The sequence below is a fragment of the Mustela nivalis genome (assembly GCF_964662115.1).
Source record: "Mustela nivalis genome assembly, chromosome: 7".
NCBI classification, from domain to species: domain Eukaryota; kingdom Metazoa; phylum Chordata; class Mammalia; order Carnivora; family Mustelidae; genus Mustela; species Mustela nivalis.
Genome location: NC_139026.1, coordinates 136,982,300 through 137,008,331, shown reverse-complemented (window position 1 = coordinate 137,008,331; position 26,032 = coordinate 136,982,300). Strand labels below are relative to the sequence as shown.

Here is a 26,032-nt window from a genome sequence, read left to right as displayed (position 1 = left end):
ACTTTTCTCCTCTTTTGATTCTTTTTCTGAATCCTGTCTTCCTCTTTCTTGGTTTGCTCTCTGATGTTACAGAAGACATCCTTCAAGGATACTGTGAGAAATGACACTTGTGTAAAATTACCTCAACAGTATTTATATGACAGCTTGCGGAGGCACAGAATTTTGGGTCAGAATTCCTTGTCTACCAGAACTTGGAAGGCATTGGCTGTTACCTCGTTTCTCTGTTACTGTTAAAAAGATCAAAGATGGGGCGCCTGGGTGGCTCAATGGGTTAAAAGCTTCTGCCTTCAGCTCAGGTCATGATCTCAGGGTCCTGAGATCGAGCCCCGCATCGAGCAGAGAGAAACTGCTTCCTCCCCTCTCTCTCTCTACCTGTCTGCCTACTTCTGATCTCTGTCAAATAAATAAAATCTTGAAAAAAAGAATAAAAGAAAAAAAAGATCAAAGCTATTCTTACTCCTGATAATATTCCTTTGTAGGTAGACATTGTTTTTTGTACTGATCTTTCCTTTTCTTCACTCCCTCTCTCTCTGGAGGCCTGTAGAATTTTCTAATTGCTTCCATCAAAGTTTATGATAATGTGGCTTAGGACAAGTTCATTTACCCGTTTTGCTGGTTACTCAGTAAACACCTTCAACCTGAAAACTCATATCCTTAACTTTGGCAAATATTCTTAATGAATTTTTTCCATCTGTTTCTTCCTTCCTCTCAATGGAAGTTCTACTCTTCAGGTTTCAGACCTACTGCTTTTGCTCCTTTAATTTTCTTACCTTTTCTTCCTTGTTTTCTCCTTTTTTTTTTTCTCTTTCTGGGCAATTTCTTTAACTTCATCTACCAACCCTTATATTGAATTTTAAAATTCCATTATATTTCCATTTTTAAGGTTTTCTTTGAGTGTTTATATGTATATGTGTCATTCTGTTCTTTCAGGGATGCATACATTCGCTTGTTTCTACAAGCATGTTAGGGAAAGTTTCTATCTTTCAGGTGTCCCTCCTCTTGGATGGGAATATGTTCGATAAATCATTGTTCTGGTTTCTCCCACTTTAGAAGTGTTTCTCAGATATCTTGTGTATTATTTTCCTATTGCCAAACAAATTACTGCAAACTTACTGGCTTAAAGAAGCACAATCATAAATCTTGAAGTTGGCAGGTCGGTATTCCTTGTGGAGGCTCTAGAAGAAAATCTGGTTCCTTGTCTTTTCCAGCTTCTAGAAGTACCTACACTCCTTGGCTCACAGCCCCCTCCTCCATCTTCAAAGCCAGCAGCCTATCATCTTCAAATGCCTCTGACTGCATCATCACATCTTCTTCCCTCTCTCTTCTTCTAGTAAGTGATTATATTGGGCCAACCCTGGATCAATTTGACCCACCCAGATAATCCAGAATAATCTTACCATCTCAAGACCTTTAACTTAACCACAACAGCAAAGTCCTTTTACCATGTAAAGGAACATAATCTTTCTGGAGATTAGAACGTAGACACAGCTGGGCCATTACACGGTCTACCCTATCTAGTAACCTTTGTTTACCAAGGAGTCCACCTATTCTGTCTCCATCATTTCACTGCTGATCCTGAACACAGATACTTGCAATGTTAAGATAATTAACTTTCACCAAAAAAAAAAAAAAAAAAAAAAAAAGAATAAGAAGAAAAGGAGAGATTTTCCCAAATATATTAATCTTTTGTTACTATCTAACAGATGACCAGTAATTTAGCAGTTTAAAACAATATTTATTTTCTCACAGTTTCTGTGGCTCAGGGTTCAGAGACGATTTAACTGGTCTTAACTGGTCTTCTGTTCAGGGTCTCAGAAGGTCTCAATAAAATCAAGGTGTTGGCTAGGATGTGGTCTCACCTGACGCTTGGGGGTCCTCCTAGAAGCTTACTCATTCATTATCTCACAGTCTTTTCTTGTCTGGAACTGAGGTCCCTGATTTCTTGCTGGTTGGTGTCTGGGGAGAGCTTACAGCTCTCAGAAGTCATCCTTGAGTCCCAGCCACATAACCCTCCACAACACAACAGCTTCCTTCTTCAAAGCCAGCAGGAATCTCTCCCCAGTCAGTAAAAGGATCTTAGGTCATATAACATAATCACAGGCATGACGCAACCATCACCTGTGATGTTTAATGCAACCCAACCAAGAGAGTGAGGGTTCCATCCCAATCACAGGTCTGATCACACAGAAGGACACAGGGTTCTACAGGGTATATACTCCAGGGCCTGGAAATCCTGGGAGCCACAACAGAATTCTGCCTACAACATCATGTATTAGTGTTGAATCTTTGTTTTAGAAAAAAAAAATTTAAAGATTGACATGGAAGCTGAGCTCTTAAACTCTTCTTTGTACTGTTTTTATATCTTAACACATTTAAAATCATGAGCTAAAAATGCGTGCGTGGTGGAGGTTTGCGAAAGGGGGAGGGAGGAATTTACTGATTACCAAATATATGTCAGGTAGGGTGCTAGATTCCTTTACTTTATAGTTTACTTCCTGTCTGAAAAAGAACAGCATTTGAACCACAGAGGCACTTTAAAAAAGCTTGTAGTCAAATCAGTCATCAGCATGTTCTTAAGGCTTTTAAGTACAGAGAAAAAAAATTAGACAATGATAGTAACTGTCATTAATTTGAAAGGCTAAAACTAGTACTTCCAAATTTTCCTAAATGAGTGTCTGAGCATGCTTTTGATGGTTTTGGAAAACAAATACTCCACATTTCCCAGCGTAATGAACATTTTCTTAAAAAAGGCAAACCAGATTTTAGTTGCATAGAATTTAAAACAGATTGTAGCTTATGTAACTAAATTTAATGGCCTAAAATACCTTCTCCTGAATCACGCCGGACAGATTTTATTAATCTATGAATAAAATTCACTCCAAAATGGCACTGCACATATTTAATCCCAGTCAAATCTTTCTTCATCTAGAAGATCAAATACAGCTAATATTGCTTGGAAAATAAAAACTACAAAGGACTTCAGAATTAAAAAACATTTAAACCACATTTAAATTCAAATATTGCTTAACCTGACTTTCATCCTGAAGCATCAAGGGGAAGTTTGAAGTACGGTCTTTGTGCAGAGCGATCAAGATAAAAACATCAAATAATTTCAGTTTTCACCAAAAACGGTTTTATTAAATATTTAAAGACCTGTATGAATGTCTCTGGCAATACAGTAATGTTAGAATATATGTAGCAGATCACAAACACAAGTTGAAAACCAAAAATAATGAAAACTCAAAATAATGACGGTTATTTTTAATTGCAGGTTCTGTTACCTATGCAAACACAGGCTGATAAGACAGCTGAAAAACAACAAATATGAAATGGCTGAACATGAGAGCACTGACTCATAATAAGACAGAACACCTATATTATTTCACTGACGTAAAGATGCACTGAGATGTTTATGTTCACATGTAAGATATGATAATAACATAGGCTCAAAGTTCAAAAGAAAATTTCTTCTTATAAAATCATAAAAATTTTAAGAAGCATCATGGCCAAAATTGCCTCATTCTTGGTCTCAGCCCAGAGAAATGTTTTGGAAAACTGGAAGAAAAATTGTATTTCATAGTTGTCTGAGGTGTCTCAAGACGGTTGGAAAAAGAAGATATTTTCCCCATTCTTATTTGGGCATTTTGCACACATTCACACATGGCATAAGTTTAAACTTTGAATAGGCATGTACAAAATCCTGTATGAGGAAATCACAGTCCAGAAATATAAGCAATTTCTGAAGCACAGCATGAAACAGCATTTGCAGGGCCCTGTTTCCTTACTGGTGAATTAGGCATTCACTGCAGACAGGTGTTCACACTGTTACCCAAAGCCCAGCTCAACACATGTTGTTAAGTGAGACAGCATTTGGAAGCTTTTTACAAGGAAGCGTTTGAAATGAATAGTATTTATCATTTCTATAAGGTTAAAACACACACACACACACACACACAGAGGGATGGGAAGCTGGAATCACAAAGAATTCAATGTAATGGCACACCAGGTAATAAACACCAACTCTGAACATTAAAAAGGTGTGCAAAACTGAGGGCAGTTACTTGAAAGCACCGAATGCCAAGAAGGCAGTGAAAAATTACAGGACAGTAGAAAAGTAAACGTACACAGACAGGTTAGCCCAGCATCTGGGGCTACTATTCGCATAAGGGCATCTGCTGATGAGGTAAGCTGAGTAGAGCTTTCAAAAGACTCACAGGAAAGGGGACAAAAACTGAAGTTCAGGGCTTACCAAGGACAAAGGACAGTGGTAAAGGCTGCTCTGGCTTTGGACTGGGGACACACTCTGAGAGTAAAGAGTAACTAAAATCAGGAACTGAGACCAACTTCAAAATCTCAAAACCCTTTCTTGACTAAGGTGATTCAAGATCCTAAGTATCCCTACCTCCTTCTGAAAGCAAAACTAAATCAATTCTGAAGGATGAAACCAACCTCTGGGAAATAATCTCTGTTCTTTCACATACAATGTCAACACACAAAATAACACCTAGGTGTACAAGCAGAGAAATCCACATCATGAAAGACGGAGAAACACGGGGCAGCAGATATCCAATTACCACTCACAGACTTTAAAGTGAGTGTTTAATACAAGAAAAGCAGACAAGACAAATCAAATTTTTTTCAGAAAATTAGAAAAAAAAATTTAAAGTACCAAGTGGATACTCTAGAATTAGAAAAAAAAAAAAAAAACAAAACCAAACACCAAAACCTACTAAAGATGATAATTCAGCGAATAGATTTTAAAAATTAGACACAGCTTAAGAAAAAAAAAAATAGTAAACTGTAACACGTTTTCAGAAAGAAATATCCAGAATGAAGACGAAGAAAAGGATAGAAAATACAGAATAAAATATGGTTGGAAGTTTTCTAAAACTGGTGAAAATTATTTTTAGGTCATTAAGTTCATGCTGAGTAACTCCACAGCACATAATCATATGTGCTGACATAATCCACATAATCCACACTGTGTAAACTTAAGACAAACCATTATCTTCAGTAATTTGCAAGGACAAAGGGAGAGGAAATGGAAATCTAAAGATTAAAAAGAGACTCCAGAATCAGGCCCATCAAAGTGGACAACAACTGGGTCCTGACTCAAACGAATGTCCTTCCGGAAAACCACTGCGAGATCTATAAGACAACCTGAACACTAATTGGATGTGATGATACTAAGGAATTATTGTTTTTCCTTGTTCCATTTAGATTTAAAAATGGCTTGTGATTTTGTTACAAAAAGTATCTTCTGGAGATACAGATTTACAGATGAAATGGTAGAATGACTGAAATTTGCTTCATACAAAAGGGGCAAGAACAGGGTTATAAATTAAACACAATTTGCCAAAAGTGTTGAAATAAGTGACAGATTCATGCAAATTCATTGTACTTTTCAGTTTACTTTGTTCAAAATTCTCCACAATAAAGCCTTCTGGAATTCTTAGTACACTTCTTCTTTACTACTTATGGGTGCATTTTCGTTGCTTCTGTGGCGTCTTTGTTTTGGCCTATTACTTATAGATTTGTATATCTTATGTATTACAAAGATTAGTCCTTTCTCAGTAGTTGCCAGAATTCATTTTGCTTATGGTTGTTTCGTGGCACCGCTTCTATTTTAAAGTAGTCAAATTTATCAATGTATTCTTTTATCAGCACGTGTCATACTTGAAAAGACATACTTCCCTGCTTCAAATTCATCATGTTCGTCCACGGTTTCTTTTAGGACTTTAGGATTTCACTTTCTCCAGCTCCACATTTAAATCCCAACTCATCTGGAATTTATAAGAGTGAGAATGGGATTAAGCTGGTTTTTTTTTTCTTTTCCCCCAATAGCTATCAGCTGTCCCAACACAAACTATCGAATAATCCATGTTTTTACTGATTTGAAATGCTGTGCTTAGGTTACTGAATTCCCACATAGATCCTGAATCTGTTTCTGGGCTGTTTCATTGACTTGTCTATCACAAACCAGCAGCACTATGTTTCACTTACTTATGTCTTATACTGTAGTAAGTTATTTACCAAATTAAAAATTTCTCCTAGCAATTCCTGTATGATTATTCTTTGAAACACTTCTGATGACTTTCACATTTGAAAATCCTTATATGATTTTAATTGATTGCATCATTATTAATTGATAAATATGATTAAAACGGTTACCTTTATACTAAGCCTTTCTATTCAAGAACAAAAATCATTTTTTCCAGTAATTCAAACCTCTCTTACCTCTTAGTAAGCAGGGTGTCTTGATTTACGGTATCTGGTACATAGTAAACATGGTTACTGAATGAATGACCCTACTGAACCAGTATTTGGGGATTAAGTATCATTATTTCAGAAGCCTGAAAACTTTAAGAAATCAGTGGAGCTTATAAACAGAATACCTTTTGGATGTTACAGAAAAAAATCCTAATTAAAACATTTAATCACTATCTTTTTTTTGTACACCTGTACAAAAATTTGCACGAATATTCAGGATTGCCTTAAGTACAATTCCAAGGTATTCTCAGAAACATAACAAATACACACCCAAAATTTAATATTCATTTATCATAACAAGTCTCTCTTAAATCCTACTCATTTGAAATTAACAGTTCAAATGGATAGACAGAAGAAGGAAATCATTAGGTTAAAAAACAAGCTAACAGACTACTGCATTAAATTAGGAGACATAATCGAGACATGAATTAAGCTAATGGCAACAGGAATAGAAAAAGATTAACCAAGCAAAGGGGAAAAAACAGAGCCTAAAAGGTCCCAGCCTTTGGCCTGTGGTGGCAGAGAATAATGGCACGAACCACAGAAAAAGGCCAAGTATGAGGTTAAGTCAATTTTAAGGAAGAAGATCATTTTAACTTCATGCAAGCTGCACTGGAGGGGAGGACACAGGACACAAAGCCCAGTGCACAATCAGGATCAAGTGTGAGCAGGTGGGGCGACAACGACCGGTCTTGTCCTATGCCCAGAAAGGATGATGAAGCTGTGCAATCAATGTTACCTGAACACTGTTTATCTGAACCCATCTTACTGGTTAACAGAAGATAAGCGAAGTGCTACTGCTCACCATTAATACAAATGTAGTTACTTCTTTTATTTTTTTAAAAGATTTTATTTATTTATTTGACAGAGAGATCACAAGTAGGCAGAGAGGCAGGCAGAGAGAGAGGAGGAAGCAGGCTCCCTGCTGAGCAGAGAGCCCGATGCGGGGCTCCATACCAGGATCCCAGGATCATGCCCTGAGCTGAAGGCAGAGGCCTTAACCCACTGAGCCACCCAGGCGCCCCAGTAATTACTTCTTTAAAAAAAAAAAAAGAAAAAAAGAAAGGTAAATGATGGGGTGCCTGGGTGGCTCAGTCGGTTAAGCATCTGCCTTCTGCTCAGGGTCTGGAAATCAAGCCCCCATCTGGCTTCCTGATCAGGGGGGGCCCTGCTTCTCTCTCTCCTTCTGCCCCTACCCCTACTCGTGTTAGCTCTCTCTCTCTCTCTCAAATAATCTTTATTTAAAAAAGGGTGCATGGGGCGCCTGGGTGGCTCAGTGGGCCTTCAGCTCAGGCCATGATCTCAGGGTCCTGGGATCGAGTCCCGCATCGGGCTCTCTGCTCAGCAGGGAGTCTGCTTCCTCCTCTCTCTCTCTCTGCCCGCCTCTCTGCCTACTTGTGATCTCTCTCTGCCAAATAAATAAATAAAATCTATAAAAAAAAAAAAGGGTGCATGAAGAAAAATTTAAAAATAAATAAAAATTTAAAAGGTGAATGAGTCAAATACAAAAATATGCAAAAGATATTATGGTTCTCTTTTCAAAAAACTCAATTACACAAAGTTAAAGGAAACCAGTCAATATTGATAACTGAATTTTATAATCAGTAATGCCAAGAAATCAAGCAGGGAAACTCCAAAAATGTTTACTGTTGGGTCTATTACAGAATGGGAAAGAAGGGGATATGAAGGGACATTATCACATAAATCATTAACCAACAGCCCTAATCACCAAAATTAATTGTTAATAAATTAATTAAATTAATTGTTAGGAATAGCAAGGTGAAGCTTGGCTCAAATGTTGGGATCCTTTCAGACTCTCTTTTTTCCCCCTTTGTTTGGTTAAATTTTTCTATTTCTGTTGCCATTAGCTTAGTTCATATCTTGATTACCTCTCCTAATTTAGGTGAAGCTTGTGCAAGGTTTATATTGATATTATATTGATATGTGCATATATAAATTTACGATAAATTTTTTTTAAGATTTTTTATTTGAGAGAGAGAGAGAATGGGAGAGAGACAGAATGAAAGGTCAGAGGGAAACAGAGACTCTCTGCTGAGCAGGGAGCCAAATGTGGGACTCGATCCCAGGACTCTAGGATCATGACTGAGCCAAAGGCGTTTGCTTATCCAACTGAGCCACCCAGGCGTCCTACAATACACATTTTAGATGGAATAAAAAAACAAAAAAACACAGGCTTTGAGTTTCAAATTCCATCTCACAACACCCGTCAGCTTCATAATCCATCTTTTACTATTAATTTTTCGCACAGAGAACACATCAGTGTGTTATTTTACACCACTCTCTAAGTCCATGTGTAAACTCGGCAAAGATTCATTAAAACCCTAATCATTAAAACGCACTAATTTAAGCCAAATACCAGTAATTTTGTAACAGGAAAAGTTTCAAAAATGTAAGACTTTCACCATACCTCACAATTTAGCAAGTTAAAGAATTTTGGTAAACCAAAGCATAATAGAGACCTGATTTGTCATCTTGTCATTCATTTGAGGCGATTTTATTTGACAGCATTCCATCACAGTAGGTTTTCAATCTGTAACCTATATTTTTTGTTAATTTTGCCTTGGCCTATTCCAAATTAGGTATTTTGCCATACTATCCTGGCTTCAAAGTAGAACATTTATTATTAAAGGTGAATCTTTCCAATACCCTCTTTTAAAATGCTTTAGCTCTATGTGCTAACAGCTTTGAAACTTTACCACAGGGGGAGGATAAGTTTAAGTGCATTTATCTAAGATTGGACAGAGAAAGTGAATAATGCCTTTAATCTCGCTTTGACTCCACTGAGTTCTTACAGGTGGGTGGGATACACATGCCACAGATAACATATGAACAGTATATTTTTAAATAACTTGTGGTGATTTTACACATCCTGTATGATACATATTACAGATTAAAGATCCTATATAAAATAGACATTTTCTGGGAGTTGTTCCATGGGAATTCCAGAGGAACGTTGTAATGTTTATATTCTTTGGAATATGTATCCCAAGTAACTGAACTCTGCATGAAACCAAAATAAGCCTTTCAAGTATTTAAAATAAATTTTCCAACATCATCCCGAGGTGAAAAGTGATTTTTGGTTATACTTTCATTCCAAGTATATATTGCAAAGGATTTTTCATTAATAAGGCTTTACATGAAATTGTGTGTCACGACCTGATATTTCCTGATAACTTTAAAAACTAACTTAAACCTTACTTCCTTATTAAATATTAAGAAGAAAAACTCTTCTGAGGTATATGGGGGTCAGCTTCTGGACCTTCACGGAAAACTGAACAGCCAAATTTTATCTGACTTAATGATGAGATCCATGGAACTGAAACTTGCGAACAAAGCAGCAGTGCTCTAAAACTACTTGGTATGAATAGATGAATCATCTAAAAGCACTGCCTTAATTTTTATTATTTTTACATAAAAACCTTCAGTAGCTTACCACTGAAAACACACTCAACTTCCTTAAATTGCCATTGGCAGTCCTTCATGATCTCACCCAACCTTAACTCTTTTTACAACTGCATTCCAACCCACCCAAACTGCCAGTTCTCCGAACACTCTTCCTTCTTCCTGACTCTTTCTCGGGCTGTCCTGCTATTTCCCAGCATAAGCCATATGCTCTTCTCTGTCTACCTGTACTTTCAAGATATACCTGAGCCATTCATCAGTTAGGCTTTCTCTGATCATTTCAGGCAAAAATGATTTATTTGTTTCTACGGCGTTCTGAATGTTGTACTCCTACAAGGTTTCCCGAAGGGACTGAACGGAGACTGAGGACAGCTACTCACCAACCGAATGCCAGACTCTGGCAAGTGCAAAGTGGCCACATGGGCAAGCTGTGACTGCTTGGTTGCTCTTCCTGATGGCTTTGCTGCGATGTTGCCTGTGCTGGCTTAAAAGACACAGGCAAATGTAGCTTTTCCCTACTGTGGCACCAGCAGGCTGTAAGGAATTGAACAGAGCTGTACTTTAAAGGCCAAGGAATTTCTAGGAACATGACATAACTTGAATCAATTCTAATTCTGTTCTCACCTGACTAGAGCCCCTGAGCAAAAGGAAGAAGAGGATCGTAGTAATGACAGCAGGAAGTCCTACTTCGACTGTATTTTCTCTTCTCCTCTATGATCCCTAGAGATTTGTGAATGAGAGAGATTACAGATTTTTTCCTAGAATGCCTCTGGCCAATTCTCTAATTTCCTAAGGACTGGAATTATACTAGTGGACCATAAAATCCGGAACGAAGTAGAAGTGAAATCGATCTGATCTAGGTAGGCTCATATACAAATTCTTTCCCATACTTATAGCAAAAGTTAGATGAAGGCGACCCAATGGAAGCTGAGTAACAAATAGCTAGAAAAGAAACGCCCTGAACAAAACTTCTTCCTGACCTTATCGCTACAATCAGTTTTAAGAAGTGGCAATGACAAGTGCAGATTATCTCTAATATGCAATAAAAACCACGTTTTAAGAATTTGGGAGATGATGCAAAGAACTTATGAGAAAACATTAAATTTCCTTGTAGTCTACGTTCAGTTGACTTGAATGAAACTTTAGATTAAAAGATCTTTGTAGATTAAAATTCATCACATAATTTAATCTCAGCCTGAAAAATAACACAAACCTACAGTATCCAAGTTGTTGTATAGATTATTAAAAATGATCATTTTAGGCTTAACACCAACCTAAAAAAGAAAACGTCCGATCAAATATCTGGGATCATTTCATTTAGAAACTCTAACGTAGGGCGCCTGGGTGGCTCAGTGGGTTAAAGCCTCTGCCTGCGGCTCGGGTCATGATCTCAGGGTCCTGGGATCGAGTCCCGCGTTGGGCTCTCTGCTCTGCAGAGAAGAGAGCCTGCTTCCTCCACCTCTCTCTCTCTGCCTGCCTCTCTGCCTACTTGTGATCTCTGTCTGTCAAATAAATAAAATCTTTAAAAAAAAAAAAAAGAGGGGCGCCTGGGTGGCTCAGTGGGTTAAGCCGCTGCCTTCGGCTCAGGTCATGATCTCAGAGTCCTGGGATCGAGTCCCACATCGGGCTCTCTGCTCAGCAGGGAGCCTGCTTCCTCCTCTCTCTCTGCCTGCCTCTCTGCCTACTTGTGATCTCTCTCTCTGTCAAATAAATAAATAAAATCTTTAAAAAAAAAAAAAAAAAGAAACTCTAACGTAATTATTTTCAATTCCTAGTACAGATTCTAGCCCAACAGAATCAACCTAACTGAAGAACAAATGAAAAATGGCTTTTCAAAGAACTGTATAAAAGAACGTTGCTGGGGCGCCTGGGTGGCTCAGTGGTTTGGGCTGCTGCCTTTGGCTCGGGTCATGATCTCAGGGTCCTGGGATCGAGCCCCGCATCGGGCTCCCTGCTCCGCAGGAAGCCTGCTTCCCTCTCTCTCTCTGTCTGCCTGCCTCTCTGCCTACTTGTGATCTCTGTCTTTCAAATAAATAAATAAAATCTTTAAAAAAAAAAAAAAAAAGAACGTTGCTACTTGTCCGTATAAAAGCACACCATACATATATATGCAAGAATACGGATATCTGTCTGCTGGTTTCAGATGCCAAATCACAACAGCAGAGCCACACGAGCACTCCGAGAACCCTGCTGCTTCATAACAATTCTATTAGTGAGCCCCCCAAAATATCCCAAGCAGAGCTCGTTAGAGTTTCTGACCTACACCGTAAATCTGAATTCTGAGTAACAAGAAGAATTTACACATCACAAAAAATAAAAAATAAAAGTAACACGTATAATGTGTCAGACTCTTGACCTAGCCAACTTTCCTATGTACCTCATGTAAACTGTCAACAAAAATCTGAGAAGCAGGCACTATTATTGTCACCCTTTTACAGAGAAAACAACAGTGGGCCCTGAGAGGCTGAGTAATTTACCAGGAAGCCAGTCTGGCTCAAGTCCCCTGTTTTCAAGCACTACTCTGCTGGCTTCTAAACATGAAAGTCCACAAGGAATGTATGGAAATTATATTTCAATACGTATCTGCTTTGAACAGGAAGAAAGGAGGTTTCAAAAAATAAGAAAAAGAATACTGCAAATATCATATAGTAGAAATAGGGCTTTATTTTTGAAAACAGAAAGTACCTAACATTCTAGAATACAATGTACCAATATTTTTATGTATCTGGCTTAGAATACTGTGAATGTACTGAAGTATCCGCACTCGTATCTTTTAAAACATGAACCCTTTTGGAAACCTGCTTTAATTTTATATATGAAATAAAACAGGAAAACCTGTTTTAATTTATATTTGAGTAAGAATAGTTTGCTTGAAGAATATAAAACTACATACTAAAGGGTAATAGCAAATTCTGAAGCTTTATTAAATTCAATGACTACATATGTACATACCCAAAGTCCTTTTAAATGATTTCCATCCGGGGCCTAATGTTGGTATCAATAATGGTTTGATTCTAAAACTGATTTTTTATCTCTTGCTTTGTATAGTTTATCTAAAGTGCATTCCAATCCTCTGTCACCCATTCCTTGTAGCTGACGTTCTAGGTGCCGATGGATCTGAGCCTTATCAGGCTGAAAACTCCCAGAACTTCAGACGAGGAGGAGACCCAGTGAGAAGATGATGAAAAGAGACATCAGATGACAGTGGGCATCTGTGAGAGTTTCACACGCATTCTTCCAGGCGCCCCAAAGCGCATGTTCTTGAGGGAAACCACTTCTTAAAGCGGAGGAGGAGCCACTATGCCTGAGTACTAACTGTTCTTTTCCCATTGGTGTTTGTGTCATTTTCTGGACTGCTACTTTTTATGGATTCCAGTAAATTTTTAATTCTTTCACTTGCAGGCTTCTTCTTTTTCTTCTTGGCAAGAGAAACACTATTTACCACCGAAGGAAGCAGCAGCGTTGCCAGCCCCCAGGGGCGATTACTTGATGGGGAAGGGCGATCTTTATCTTCCTGACTTAAAATCCAGGCACTTTCTCTGGCCAGATCTACAAATTTTTGTAGCTGGCTTTGATTTACATTTTTGCTGATGTTGAGAGAAGTTTCAAAAGGATTCTGAATATGCAGGGGAGAAGACTCAGGTTTGTTTTGTTCCCTTCCCTGCAGATTGTTATAAAGAAGAAAAAAATGTATAAATATATGAAAGGCTCAGCTATAAGAACTTAGTCTAATAAAATGTCAAAAACAAGGAAAATCCCAGCATTTACTTTACAGAGTAAAGAAGTGCTTTCCTAAGAGAACTGGGCATGTATGCATGTTGTGTGTGTGTGTGTATGTGTGTGTGTGTGTGTGTGTGTGTACTTCTGACTGGGTTTTTTTACCACTGTAGTTCTGTGATTTTTCTTGAGAGAAATATAAATTAGGTTTATAGCTACGGATGATGATGCTCAGATGGGAGTTATCTAGACTAACTCAATCAACAGAAGTATTTTTAAAGTATCAACTGACCTAAGAGGATAAAGCAAGGAAGGGAAAAAAGTGAAAAATGGCAATAAATAAAATGAAGACACACTTATTTTTGAGACTTGCTAAAAACAAATAGAAGCACACAAAATTAGAATCCTTAAATTAAATACAGTAATTAATGTTTCCCAAGAATAAAGTCAGAAAGGAAGAGAAGGAACAAAAGATTATTCACTATTCATTATAAAACACTGCAAGTTTTCTATTATTCCTAAAGATCCAACTTCTATAAGCCGCTGACAGGTAAGGCCACATCCCATAGAAATAAAAGAAAAGCTAAAGTTGTGATTCATACGACCGGCAGTGATGCATTAGTATATATAATCCCCTCTTTCAAATGATATCACAAATACTACTAAAATATTAACAAAACACAGGGCCAGGATTCTCCAATGTGAGCAGCACCTCTTTATTCCCTAATGGCTCTCAAGCCCTGCCCAGCAGGGGTCCTGCCTATCCATCACCCCTGAAGCCCAGGGGTAAGAGGACAAAAAGGATAAAGAACTTCATGTGATCAGTGATCATCTTCTCATACGGAATCTAAGCCATATGAGCTTGCATTCCAGAGCTCTGTGTCCCCGCCTTCTCCATTCCCCACACTTTTTTGTTGTTGTTGCTGTTAAACAAAAACTCCTTAAGCAGGATAAGAGGCAAGAATGAAAAAAGGAAGAGGTAAATAAAACAACAAAAGAGAATATCTGATTATATGTTTTATGTAGCCAATCTTACAATGGTAGTACCCAAATGCTTAACAGAATAAACCCAAACAGAGAGCTAACTCAAGTATCCCTCATTTGGTAACAAATTTTGCCTAGGATTCTGCTCTGGATTTTCTTTAAAAAAAAAAAAAAAAAAAAAAGTCTCTTATTCCAGCTACTCATATGAATCCAAATCATAAATTCATTTGCCCAAATAAATTTAGAGCTCAAATTGAGAGAACCACTAAAATCAAAACGACTAGGTATCCTACTTCTTCCATGAACACAAAAGCAGTTTAATAAGAAGTGTATATAAAGTTATCTTTTCCAGAAGATTTTTCAGAATATATTCCACATTTTGAAGGAGGCAGTATTAGATGCTCAAAGAGCTGGGTTTTGCTCTTCCAAATAACTAGATGAATGATCTTACATAGCTCCTTTAGGCATCGATGTCCTTATTAGTATCTACTACTGTGGAGCTGAAATATACTAACAAGTTAGAATGCTTTGAAAACTAATTAAACACTAGTACAGCAGAAACCACTTAGTCATTAAATATTAAAATATTTACCTGTCGAATATTTATGGAATTTTTATTGAAAGCGAAATTGCCAAAATATTCAAAAAATTCTTTCAGTAGTGATTCTGTAAGAAAAATAAAACAAGAAAAATGAGAGAAAGGCCTATTTCAATTAAAAAACAAAGAAAAGGGAGAAAAAACACCTACCTAGTGTTTCTGTGTTTCCTGAAGGTTTAATTCTATTCAAGTCACTAACAAACGTACAGTTGTGGCCTTCTATTATGCATTTATCTTCTGCACCTTCAAAAAACAGAAATGGAAAATTTTCACATTTCAAAGATATTGTCTACTTCAGAAAAGGATTTGATAATTAACTAAATCAAAGTTACAGTTTAATGTATCCTATTATTAGTGTTATACATATTTACAGTGAATAGGATTTAAAACTCCTTACCAAAGATTTGAGACTAATTACAGTACAGTGAAAATTAGCATTACATTTTTTTTAGCATACTAAAGTTGTCTATCAACAACCCAACAATTCTTAATCTCTCTTTTGAGGTCATCAGTTTTTCAGTTATAAACGCAAATGTAGATAGCTCCCATCCTTCACCAACTCAAATGCTGACACTATCTTTGATCAAAATATTGAATTTCCTCTCCATTTCTATCCATCACCCCCCATGCATGAATTTGCAACGACGACACAAACTGAATAGTCTAAGAGTTTTGAAGAACTTCTGGTGATTTCTAAAATGCAGTATTCTGGCAAAACTAGATATTCACTACCACAAAGTAAACAGCACCCTAAACTTAAGCATTCACCTCTTCTAATAATATCTGTATCTTCAGAAGGATTCACCCCCTTCATGATAAATATACAGCCAACATGAAATTCCTCGCCCACTCTAACCTACCTTCCACTGTACAGTAAGCAGGCAAATTCTCGCTCTTCGAAAATCGGATTAACAGCCACCTCATCTGAAAGCATTTCCCAACTCCAAGTTGGCCATCCTCCATTAGTTATTTCACACTCCATGAGCACCTAACTGACTGCCCTGTGATTGTGTACGCACGCTGCTCACGCCCCTACCCCAGTCTGGGATTAAAATGTCGCTGTCCCATTCATTATTCCCCCTCTCCACAACCAGTCTAGCCACAAATGTCTAGCATACAGCAGGCACATAACCAGTAACCTGAATGATCACTTCTATTTTGAAGGGGTTAAATCTAGAAATCAGAAAGAGACAGATAAGGGTCCTTCAAATTTTTGTCTCCCCCTTTTTTGGTCGTTTTTTGTATTTTCTGTTAAGACTTGGTCACTAATAGAATTTCTCAAGTTACTCTAGATCTTAACATATTAATTTTATGTATTTTTTAAAAAGATTTATTTATTTAGAGGGAGAGAAAGCTCATGCGCATGATGCGAGGCAGGGGAGAGGGAAAGGGGAAGCAGCCTCTGCACTGAGCACAGAGCCCGATGTGGGGCTCAACCCCAGGACCATGAGATCACCTGAGAGGAAAGCAAGAGTCGGATGCTTCAGTAACTGAGCTATCCAGGCACCCCGGATATTTATTTTAATAGCAAATTTTATGTCCTCTATTACTTTACTTAAAGTACCCTGAAGAACTTATACTCGGTTATATTAGATCTATTTTTCTTTAAAGATTTTATTTATTTGAGAGAAGTAGAGAGAGAGAGAGAGATTGTACAAGAGAGCATATGCATGAACGGGGGGGGGGGGGATGGTGGTGATGGGGCAGGGAAGAGGGACAACCTCGATTTCTGACCATGGAGCCTGATGCTCTGCTCAATCCCAGGACCCTGAGATCATGACCTGAGCCGAAGTCAAATGCTTAAAAGACTGAGCCACCAAGGCATTCCACGCTTAGATCTATTTTTTTATGGGACCCAGGCACATGTTTTACTCTTTCAAATTATCGACAATTATATTTCTTGTGACATAGTGATAGTCACATATATTGATGTTCTTTTAGCTGTTTTGTCTTTTTTCAGGATGGTATTTCCAATTAAAGCATTATAGAAAAATGAGGTCCACATTAAAACATTTCAAGAACTGTATAATAATGAAAAACCGAGACTGTCTCTGTGACCGCTACTTTTCACTAAAAGGGTTAACAGAGTGTGTTAAAACTTGAAGGACAAAAAAAAGTATCCTCTGATTTAAGATAGGGCCATCTTTGTCTTTTCAAAATTCCTGAAGTATTCACACCCAGCAGCGTGGCTGTCAAGTCCTTCCCCTCCTATCGGCTCTGCCCCATTTATCTACTGTCACACCTAGACAATATGCACACAATCCAATATAATAGCCACCAGCCACATGTGGCTATTAAAATAAAAACTTCACTTCCTTGACCACACTAATCATACTTCAAGTGCCTAAGAGCCACAGGTGACCAGTGCCTACCCTCCTAGGTACAATGTGGATCTGAAACATTCCTATCATCACAGAAAGTTCTACTGGATAGTCCTGCAATAGAAAAATGATTCCCAACCTATTCAGACATATGAACCGTAACGCTATTAGTTTAAACCTGCGGTACTCTTTTCTTAAAAGTATTGTATGACATACTGACAAAAATTTCTAAGTAAATATAAACTCCGATTCTGAAGAAAAGAGCCAGGTAAGCACCTTCATTTCCCCGTATCAGGAGCTTGATGACACATTCCCCCACCTTCACCTTAAGTGAGCTTAGAAACTATGAAAAAGTAAGGTTGTGTATTCACTAAATTTGATTTCCTTGCTTCTTTTGGAAACCTCAGAGCCTCATGGATTGGTACACCCATAACTCTTTTTCAGCACAGTATACATGACAAATGAAATGAACCGAGTAATGTTCCCAGAGACATAGCTACACTGATAACTTACCCACAGTCTTCCAGGCAATTAATATCCACACTATAGGAATTCATAATTAGTAACAGGGATCACTACTGGCACTCTTAACAGACTACTGAGGGGCTGCAGTACAGATAATCATGTCTGCAGGCTGTATAATTATTTTGTTAATCTTTCCGGTCGAAAGAACAAAATCTATACTGTGCCAGCTACATGTATTTCTAGTAAGTCACCTGAAGTTGACAGGCACATATGTAAGGGGCGTAACAGGAATAAAGTTCATTTGAAGGCTTACTATTTTTTTCTTTGATAACAAGTCTTTTGTGATGTCCCATTTTTGTAAGAGGAGCTTACTGGAACACAGCTTGAAGAGCTAAAAATTGTAACTATATTCAGCTTCTAGGAGAACTATTAAGAGGTCCAAACGTTCCCGTATGCCATGGATCAGCAGTAATTAAATGGGAGAAGCCAACAGATGATCCGTGCTGTATAATTAATGCAGACAGTATAACACGCGGGGGCGGAGGTGCTATTCACTTAGACACATCGCCGTTTTGTTTCCTTCTAACCTACGCAGCCAGAATGCTTTCCGAAATGCCCATCCAAGCAACTGCCTCTCAAGCACTTGGACCTAACCTTGTGAAGAATGTGTTATGGTGATATCTGTGTTATCAAAGGAGCTTTATTTATTGCCTCGTCGCTCACCCAACTCCAGAATGTGACTCAGATCCTATTCTTCACACACACACATCTATATACAGATCGTTCCCTATTAATCACTCACGCTCATCAACGCGCAGGTTGAAGTTTTACCTGCTTCTCCCATCATGCCATATGCTCCACTAACACTCGGCCTCTCCAGGAGGAAGCCAATATTCTGATTAAGAGCACATGCTATGGGGTAAAGATGATGAAAGGAACACAAGCGTCTATCTCCCCCTCCAACACCAATGAAATGACACTAAAATGACATAAAATCTTAAAGATGGAGAACAGAAGAAATATGAATCAAAAACTTTTCAGTTTTAGAACAGATGGACAAGCAGCAAAGACTTAGGAGATCTGAAAAGACTGAATCCTGAACAAGCAGTAAAGAAAGCCAGGAAAAAACCTGATCTACGAGACAGACCTCCCAACAACTCAGGAGCTGCGAGCACCAGGGCTAACTGGAAGCACCAAGACTGGGAGCCTGATGGCTGAGAAAGAAGTTAGACTCCCCCAGATCTCCTCTTCCTGGAAAGAAAACCTTGAGCTTACTTTGGACAGGGTAAAAGAAAGGATATCTATACACAGGAAGACAGGAGACACAGCTGAGGGTAGGAACATTGTTCTAAAACGAACAGTAAGTAAACAAAAGTGTAGTAAATGTCTACGTGACAGCATGCTAGTACGGGGTCTTTTCTTCCAGAAAAATAAAAGTCATTTCTGGGGAATCTGAGTAGCTCAAGAGGAATGACGCAGACAGTGACACCCTGAGATCATGACCTGAGCCGAAGGGAGAGGCTTTAACCCACTGAGCCACCCAGGCACCCCATCAACTGGACTTTTTAGTTCCTAACTCAAACATGAGCAGAAAATCAAAGACTATCAGACACCTGAGGTAGGCCTCTAACATGACACGAAACTTAAAATGAAAAATGAATAAAATGAAAAAAAAAAAAAAAAACAAAACAGAAAAACAGAGGCTACATAAGGAAGAATTAATTAATAGAATATATGATGACTGACTGTTTTGACAAAAGATTTAGACAACTAGTAGCAAGCTGGAGAGTCAAGTAATATTAAGTACATGAAAAACTAAGCAAACAAGAAAATAAGGAGTATTAAAAACTATTAATTCCAAAGAACAGAAGAAGTTGGGCAGGAATGGAAATTAATTTTAGTTTACTCCATGGATTAGACAGGAACAGCATTTAGACAGTCATAAAAGTATAAAGAGTGCATAGCAAAATTAAGCCATAGCCACATTCAGAAGATGAGGCATGGAAGAGACGTGTGTATGGTGAGGAAAAAAGGTAATTCCTCTTCTTCCATAAAGGGAAGTTATACATACTGCCTAAAACTAAAAATCAAGAAACACGGTCATCGTTTTGCAACATATACAAATACTGAATCATCATGCTCTATTACCTAAAACCCATATAAAGTTGTATATGCCAATTATACTCCCTAGTTAAAGAAAAATTATGATACTTTCTGAAAATATAGTTTATAACAGCAAACAGATCAGCTAAAAGAGTTAAAAGGGGCTACCTACAGAGAGAGGCAAAAGGAATAGGAGGCAGAGGCTCAGAGTGGGAGTTATTGTTACTAAGTTTGTAGAATATTTTACTCTTCATCTATTACGTGCATCTGTACTTTGGTAGAACTGAACTTTCAAAATCAGTTCTTTTCACCAAACACCATTAAGAGAATTAAAAGGGAAGCACTGTATGTATTTATTTGAGATAAAAAGACATACACATGAATCCGCAATGTATGACCAAGGACTCACGAGGAATACATAAAGAATTCCTACAAATGAATCTTTGAAGAAGACAAGCCAAGAGCAAAATTGGCAAAAGACTTAAAGAAACATTACAAGAATTACTCAAGTGACTGATGTAGATATGAAAAGGTACTCAACTTCATTAGTCATTAGGGAAAAGAAACCCAAAACTCGCCATGATGCCCCTACACATACATTTAGAACAGCTACCACAAAAAAAGATAACACCACGTGTTGGCAAAGATATAGAGCAATTAGAACTTGTCCATAATGCCTGTGGGAGTTTACACTTTGGAAAACTGTTTGGCAGCATCTACCGAAGCTGAATACACCCAAATCCCATGACTCAGAAATTCTACTCCTAGTTTATACTTGACAGGAGAGCCTATGCTCACCAAAAGAAATGTACTAGAATGATATTAGTAATTACCTGTAATGGTCCCAAACTACAAATTATTTATATGCCCACCAAAAGTAGAATTAAAAATATTTTTTGATTTGTTCATATAGAAGAATACCATGCCACAATGACAATGAGTGGTCCACGAATACACGAACAGTAGGAATGAATCTCCTAAACACAATATTGACAGGGAAGAAACCAGATGCCAAACAATACACTCTCTATGAGACATAAACAGGTAAAATGAACCCATGCTGTGGAAGGAGGGCGTGGAGGGGCCCGAAGGGAAGACAGCTAGTGCTTCAGTGGTATTTTCACTCAGGGAGGACTTTCCATGGGTGTGTTCAGTTTGTGAAAACTGATACATATACACAGATGTACTTCTAGATGTAATATATTTCAGTTACCTTAAAAAATCTGAAAAACCTCTCAAAGTTTTCTCACCTATGAAAATAGTAAATGTGCCTTTTAAGATTTGCTAGGAGGACTTAATGAGATGGTGTATATGACTTTTTAGCCAAGTGCCCAGCACAGAGTCAGCACCCAATAAATTGTTACTGCATCACACAGAACTAACAATTAAAACTCTCTTCCATCCTGGGGTTTCTGCATCAAAACTGCCAAAGATAATATACCCAGTCTTTTCTTCCTCAACCCTTTAATTCATCGCAGGAAGGAAGCATAGGGATCCTAAACAAAAAGGTATAATCTAACAACTGTTTATGAAAGGAAAATGCCACAGAAAGCACTAAGTGAAGAAGTAAATTTAACAAAGGCAGCAAAGCCAAAATAGGAGAGAACACACAATAATAGACATAATGGGAAAAGGAGCAGAGATTATAAGAAAACACAAAGAAACAGAAATTTAAGAGTAACCAAAATATGAAAGTTTCCATCATGCTCAGTACAAAAAGCTCTCAACTGTAAAACGCTCAGCCTATCCTCTGAAATCTGTTTACTGAACTTCTCCTACGAACCCAATACTATGCCAGGAACGGAAGATGCAGAAATGAATCAAAGACTGCCTGCCCTAAAAAGGCTGGGCCAACACAGGCAGGTAAATAAGTTGGTAACATGACAGCTGTTCTAATACACGTGTGTACCAGGTGCTGGAAGCCAATCAAGCGCTACCTCCAGGAAGGCCGGCAGCGGGGAGACAGCCAGGAGTGACCCAACAAATGAGATCGTGATCTGGGTTCGTCTTCTCCCTTCTCTGGCAGAACCCTAAAGAGCTTCTCTCCATAGGAGAAGAGGAGGCAGTGAGAAGAAGGCAGTATCAGGCACAAGAGCAGAACATGAGGATCAACAGGGAGGGTAGAGCACTGAGCCTCCAGATTTGCACACAGAAGTGAATGTAAGAGAAGACGAGGAAAGGGAAGATCAAACGGACCCTAAATATAACTCTACAACCTCTGGATTATTCTAAGTTCCAACCAGGTTTATAAGGCCCTAGAAGTGATAGAAGGTGTTCCAGAAATTCATGCCGCCTTCTATTAATAAACAAGCAAGCAAGAAAATAGTTTTCCTTCTTAAAAAAGACAAATTGAGAGCCACTATCTGAACATTGAGGCAGAGGCACAATGTAGATTATACACAGGACTTAACTCACTCAGCCAATCAACCATAGAGCACCCGAGATGGTTTTGATGGTTTCAGAGTTTAACATTGTTTTTATTCTTAGGTCCTGTTGCATATATACCAATGTGGGACCACTGGTTAAAATCAGAAAGTATAAAAAACATGGAATTTGAAAAATACCTAAATGAATAAAAAAATATATTTTTATATAGTCTCCTTAAAATAATCGTAACATTCATTTATGAAAAATTCTTTTATAACAAATTCAAGGTATTATCAGAACTTCAAAAAATCAAAGATAAAAAAGTAACAATAATGCTAATCAAATTCGTGTATTCATTTATTGGCAATTCACACCCACAATGTGCTGTGTGTGGAGATGAAGCTGCAAAAAGCAGCCTGAAAGTTTCTCTTACAGTGTTTAAAAGCTATCACAAGGGACCTCTGGGTGGTTCAGTGGGTTAAGCGGCTACCATCAGCTCAGGTCGTGATCCCAGGTCTTAGGATCAAGTCCCACACTGGGTCCCTTGCTCAGCAGGGAGTCTGCTTCTCCCGCTGCCTGCCTCTGCCCTGATTGTGATTTTTCTCTCTGTAAAATAAATAAATAAAATCTTAAAACAAACAAACAAAAAAAAACTAACACAAAAAAATTGTAAGCAACCAATCTGGTATTTTAAAATAGAAAATTAAAGAATTCCAAAACTAGCTGTGTCTGTTCTGATGCCATTAGATGTGAATAAAGGTAAATTGTTTTTAAAAAGATAGATCTGGAATAAAACCTCAACATGTCATTTTAAGTTTGTCCATCAATCACATTCTTTTTCTAAAATAATTAGCAGAAATTTTTTCAGAAAGATTTTAGGAAGTTACCTAAGGATTTCAAGTGAGAATAATACAGTGAGAGATGGATTTTTGACAACCATTCTGCTAGTTACAAATAGACTGGTGGGAAACAAATGGAGGTAAGGAGAGAAGGTAGTAGAACTGCTCCCAGGAAGGGTATGTCAAGGGCCCAACTCTGGCAGGAGTGGCAGTTCCCGTGCGACTGGAAAAGAGCAACGGGCTATTAGGAACAGTTTGCCCCCTACGTCAACTTGCCTCTATTCTTCCTCCTTTTCACAGCTTCTGCTTTCCTTAGCTTCTAAACTCCAAGAGTTCCATGATTTTTCCCCAAAATGGCTTCTGTGAGGGCAGTTTTTTTTTTTTTAAGATTTTATTTATTTATTTGACAGAGAGAGAGAGAGATAGCAAGAGAGGCAACATAAGCGCAAGGAGTGGGAGAGGGAGAAGCAGGCTCCCTGCTCGCCAGAGAGCTAGATGTGGGGCTTGATCCCAGCACCCTGGGATCACGACCTGAGCCGAAGCCAGAGGCTTAACAACTGAGCCATCCGGGCACCCCTGTGAGGGCAGTTTTAGGCATGAGCACATACAGCAAAGGTTGAAGAGGAAGTGCTATTTACAGGTTGTTTATTATGAGGAAATACCCACATTTTATGTCTGTCTGTGTGTCTGCTTTATGCCTCTACCAGATTGTAAGTTAACTAAGAATATCATCCATATCCTCACTGTACCAAAAATGCAAGCCAATGTACAATAAGCAACCAGGAAATAATGAGTGAATGAATGACCCCAAACAATGAAAGAGCACAGCCACGGATGTTGCCTCTTTAGTTCAACCTCAAGAGAGAGATTCATGACCACTACACCCTACCTTCTGAAAACTTCCTACTCTGCCTTCCTACTCTGCCTTACCCTACCACACTGAGCGTTTTTAAAGCTCGGTTTCAAGCTAGACCAGTGCTTAACAGGGTTCACAGGAAGAATTACTTCAAATTTGGATAACGAGAGAAGGTGGCACAGAAGAGAGAACTGAGAGAAGTCACGGTCCAGGCAGAAAAACAGAGTCTGAACCAACGAGCTAAGATGGGAGCATGAGGGGAGGCACCACGGTCCTGAGCGCAACGTGAGCGCGCATGAGGAGGGACAGGAGAAGAGGCTGGGGGGTTGGGTGTGGCTAGATAAGTGAAGATCTTCAATACCAAGCTATGTAAATGGAGATTTATTCCGTAGGGAATAAAATCCCCGTAAGGTTATTTTAAACCAGGAAGCTTCAGAGATGTACTTTCCTGTGGCCGCAGCACACAGGATGGGGGTTAGACACAGTGGCTGTGCTCTGTGAGCATATTCCTTACTTACCTTCCCTTTAGAATTTAGAACTGTTCATCCTTTAGTATTTCCGCAAGCAGTCTACCAAAATGTCAATTCATTTGTGACATAAAGAATATACTTATTTTGCAATAATTCACCCAAGACTGCTTGTAAGCTTTTAACTACACATTTAGGACCTCTAAAACATGATGAAACTTTTTAGCAACTTCAAGAAAAATCTGGAAATAAATTCAGATTTGGAAAGCCATCACCGAAACTCTGATCCACTCAAAAGTTGTATCTGGGATGTGTTTTTTTCTCCCCAAGATCATTCCAGGCTTGGTTAAGAACAGAGAAGCTCCAACTGTTTCATGATAGCTGTAAACAACCCTGCCAACTGACACAAACAGGACAGAACTCTAAGGGCCTCAGCTTCGCAAATCATCTACTCTCATGACCCCTTGTGGGCATTAAAAAATACAAAGCACTTTAATTCTAGATTCACAAAGTTTTAAAAATACAGGAGACAAATTTTATGACTAATAAACAAACGCACGTGTCTGACAACACATGGTAATTATATTCATTTAAAATGTCAGAAAGAGAAGAGACTGCTTCCAGTCTTACCTGCTAGAGTTTTTAGGTAGTCAAGTGTTGGAAGAATAGGGGGTGATCTCCTCTGGAGAAAAAAGATGACCATCATTGTAAGAGAGAAATTTGTAATCCACGAACCAGGAATACTACTTGTTAATGAATGTGCTCGAGCCCAACACCGAATACAGAACACCAAGGCTCTCACTCTTGAGTCGAGAGCACCATAAATATAAAGGAGTTCAGAACTTTTCAAGGCAATCCTTCAAATGAAAAAAAAAAGAGAGAGAATTTTCAAACCCCCAATTATGGCTCCAGAGTAGAGTAAAAACACATACCTGGAAACATACGTAAATATCTTACTGTTATCTACGCATACTCAGCACACCATGATCAGATAATCAAAAGCATTATGTATATGCAATATAAAATTTAATGTGAATGGCTGAATATCAAAGACATTCATTAACATTAAAACACTCTTTTAAATGCTGACAGTCATAATGCAGTTGTAAAATTCAGAATTTTTTTTTTTTAAGATTTTATTTATTTATTTGTCAGAGAGAGAGCGAGTGAGAGCGAGCACAGGCAGACAGAGTGGAAGGCAGAGTCAGAGGGAGAAGCAGGCTCCCTGCGGAGCAAGGAGCCTGATGTGGGACTCCATCCCAGGACTCTGGGATCATGACCTGAGCTGAAGGCAGCGGCTTAACCAACTGAGCCACCCAGGCGTCCCTAAAATTCAGAATTTTTAATCAAAGTTCCTAAACATGACTTAAATAATAAAGGAAACACACTACATCTGTGCTCTTTAGAAACTACCAATAAAGACACTGACACATTTGTAAATGAGAGGCTCTACACCTCAGTTTCACACCTTAGTTATCTAGTCCTTTCGCAAGCAAGGAAAATATTCTACTTATTTTATCAAGAGTATATATGTCTTAAAATTCAGCCAAAATTACGTAAGTCTAACATTTATAAAAACCAAAACCCTTGAAGATAAAATGTCTTTTAAAGAAATCAAATTT

At 38.2% G+C, this 26,032-nt stretch overlaps 1 protein-coding gene across 2 annotated transcripts in view; it reads right to left on the bottom strand.

Annotated features, from left to right (window-relative positions):
- Window positions 1-3,110: 3,110 nt before the first annotated feature.
- Window positions 3,111-26,032, bottom strand: part of MTPAP (mitochondrial poly(A) polymerase) — a 41,822-nt gene continuing 18,900 nt past the window's right edge. Inside the window, exons 6-12 of one of the 2 annotated variants that reach the window (XR_014314490.1) lie at window positions 25,041-25,267; window positions 15,143-15,235; window positions 14,987-15,060; window positions 12,646-13,354; window positions 10,318-10,413; window positions 10,070-10,227; window positions 3,111-5,778 (exon numbers count right to left, since the gene is read on the bottom strand). Coding sequence is in view for 1 of the 2 variants with exons in the window: in XM_082742208.1 (XP_082598334.1) it covers window positions 12,992-13,354; window positions 14,987-15,060; window positions 15,143-15,235; window positions 25,041-25,267 (757 nt within the window). In the remaining variant the exon portion in view is untranslated. Of the gene's footprint in view, window positions 5,779-10,069; window positions 10,228-10,317; window positions 10,414-12,337; window positions 13,355-14,986; window positions 15,061-15,142; window positions 15,236-25,040; window positions 25,268-26,032 lie in introns of those variants that run through there. The other variant, XM_082742208.1, reaches the window with a different exon arrangement.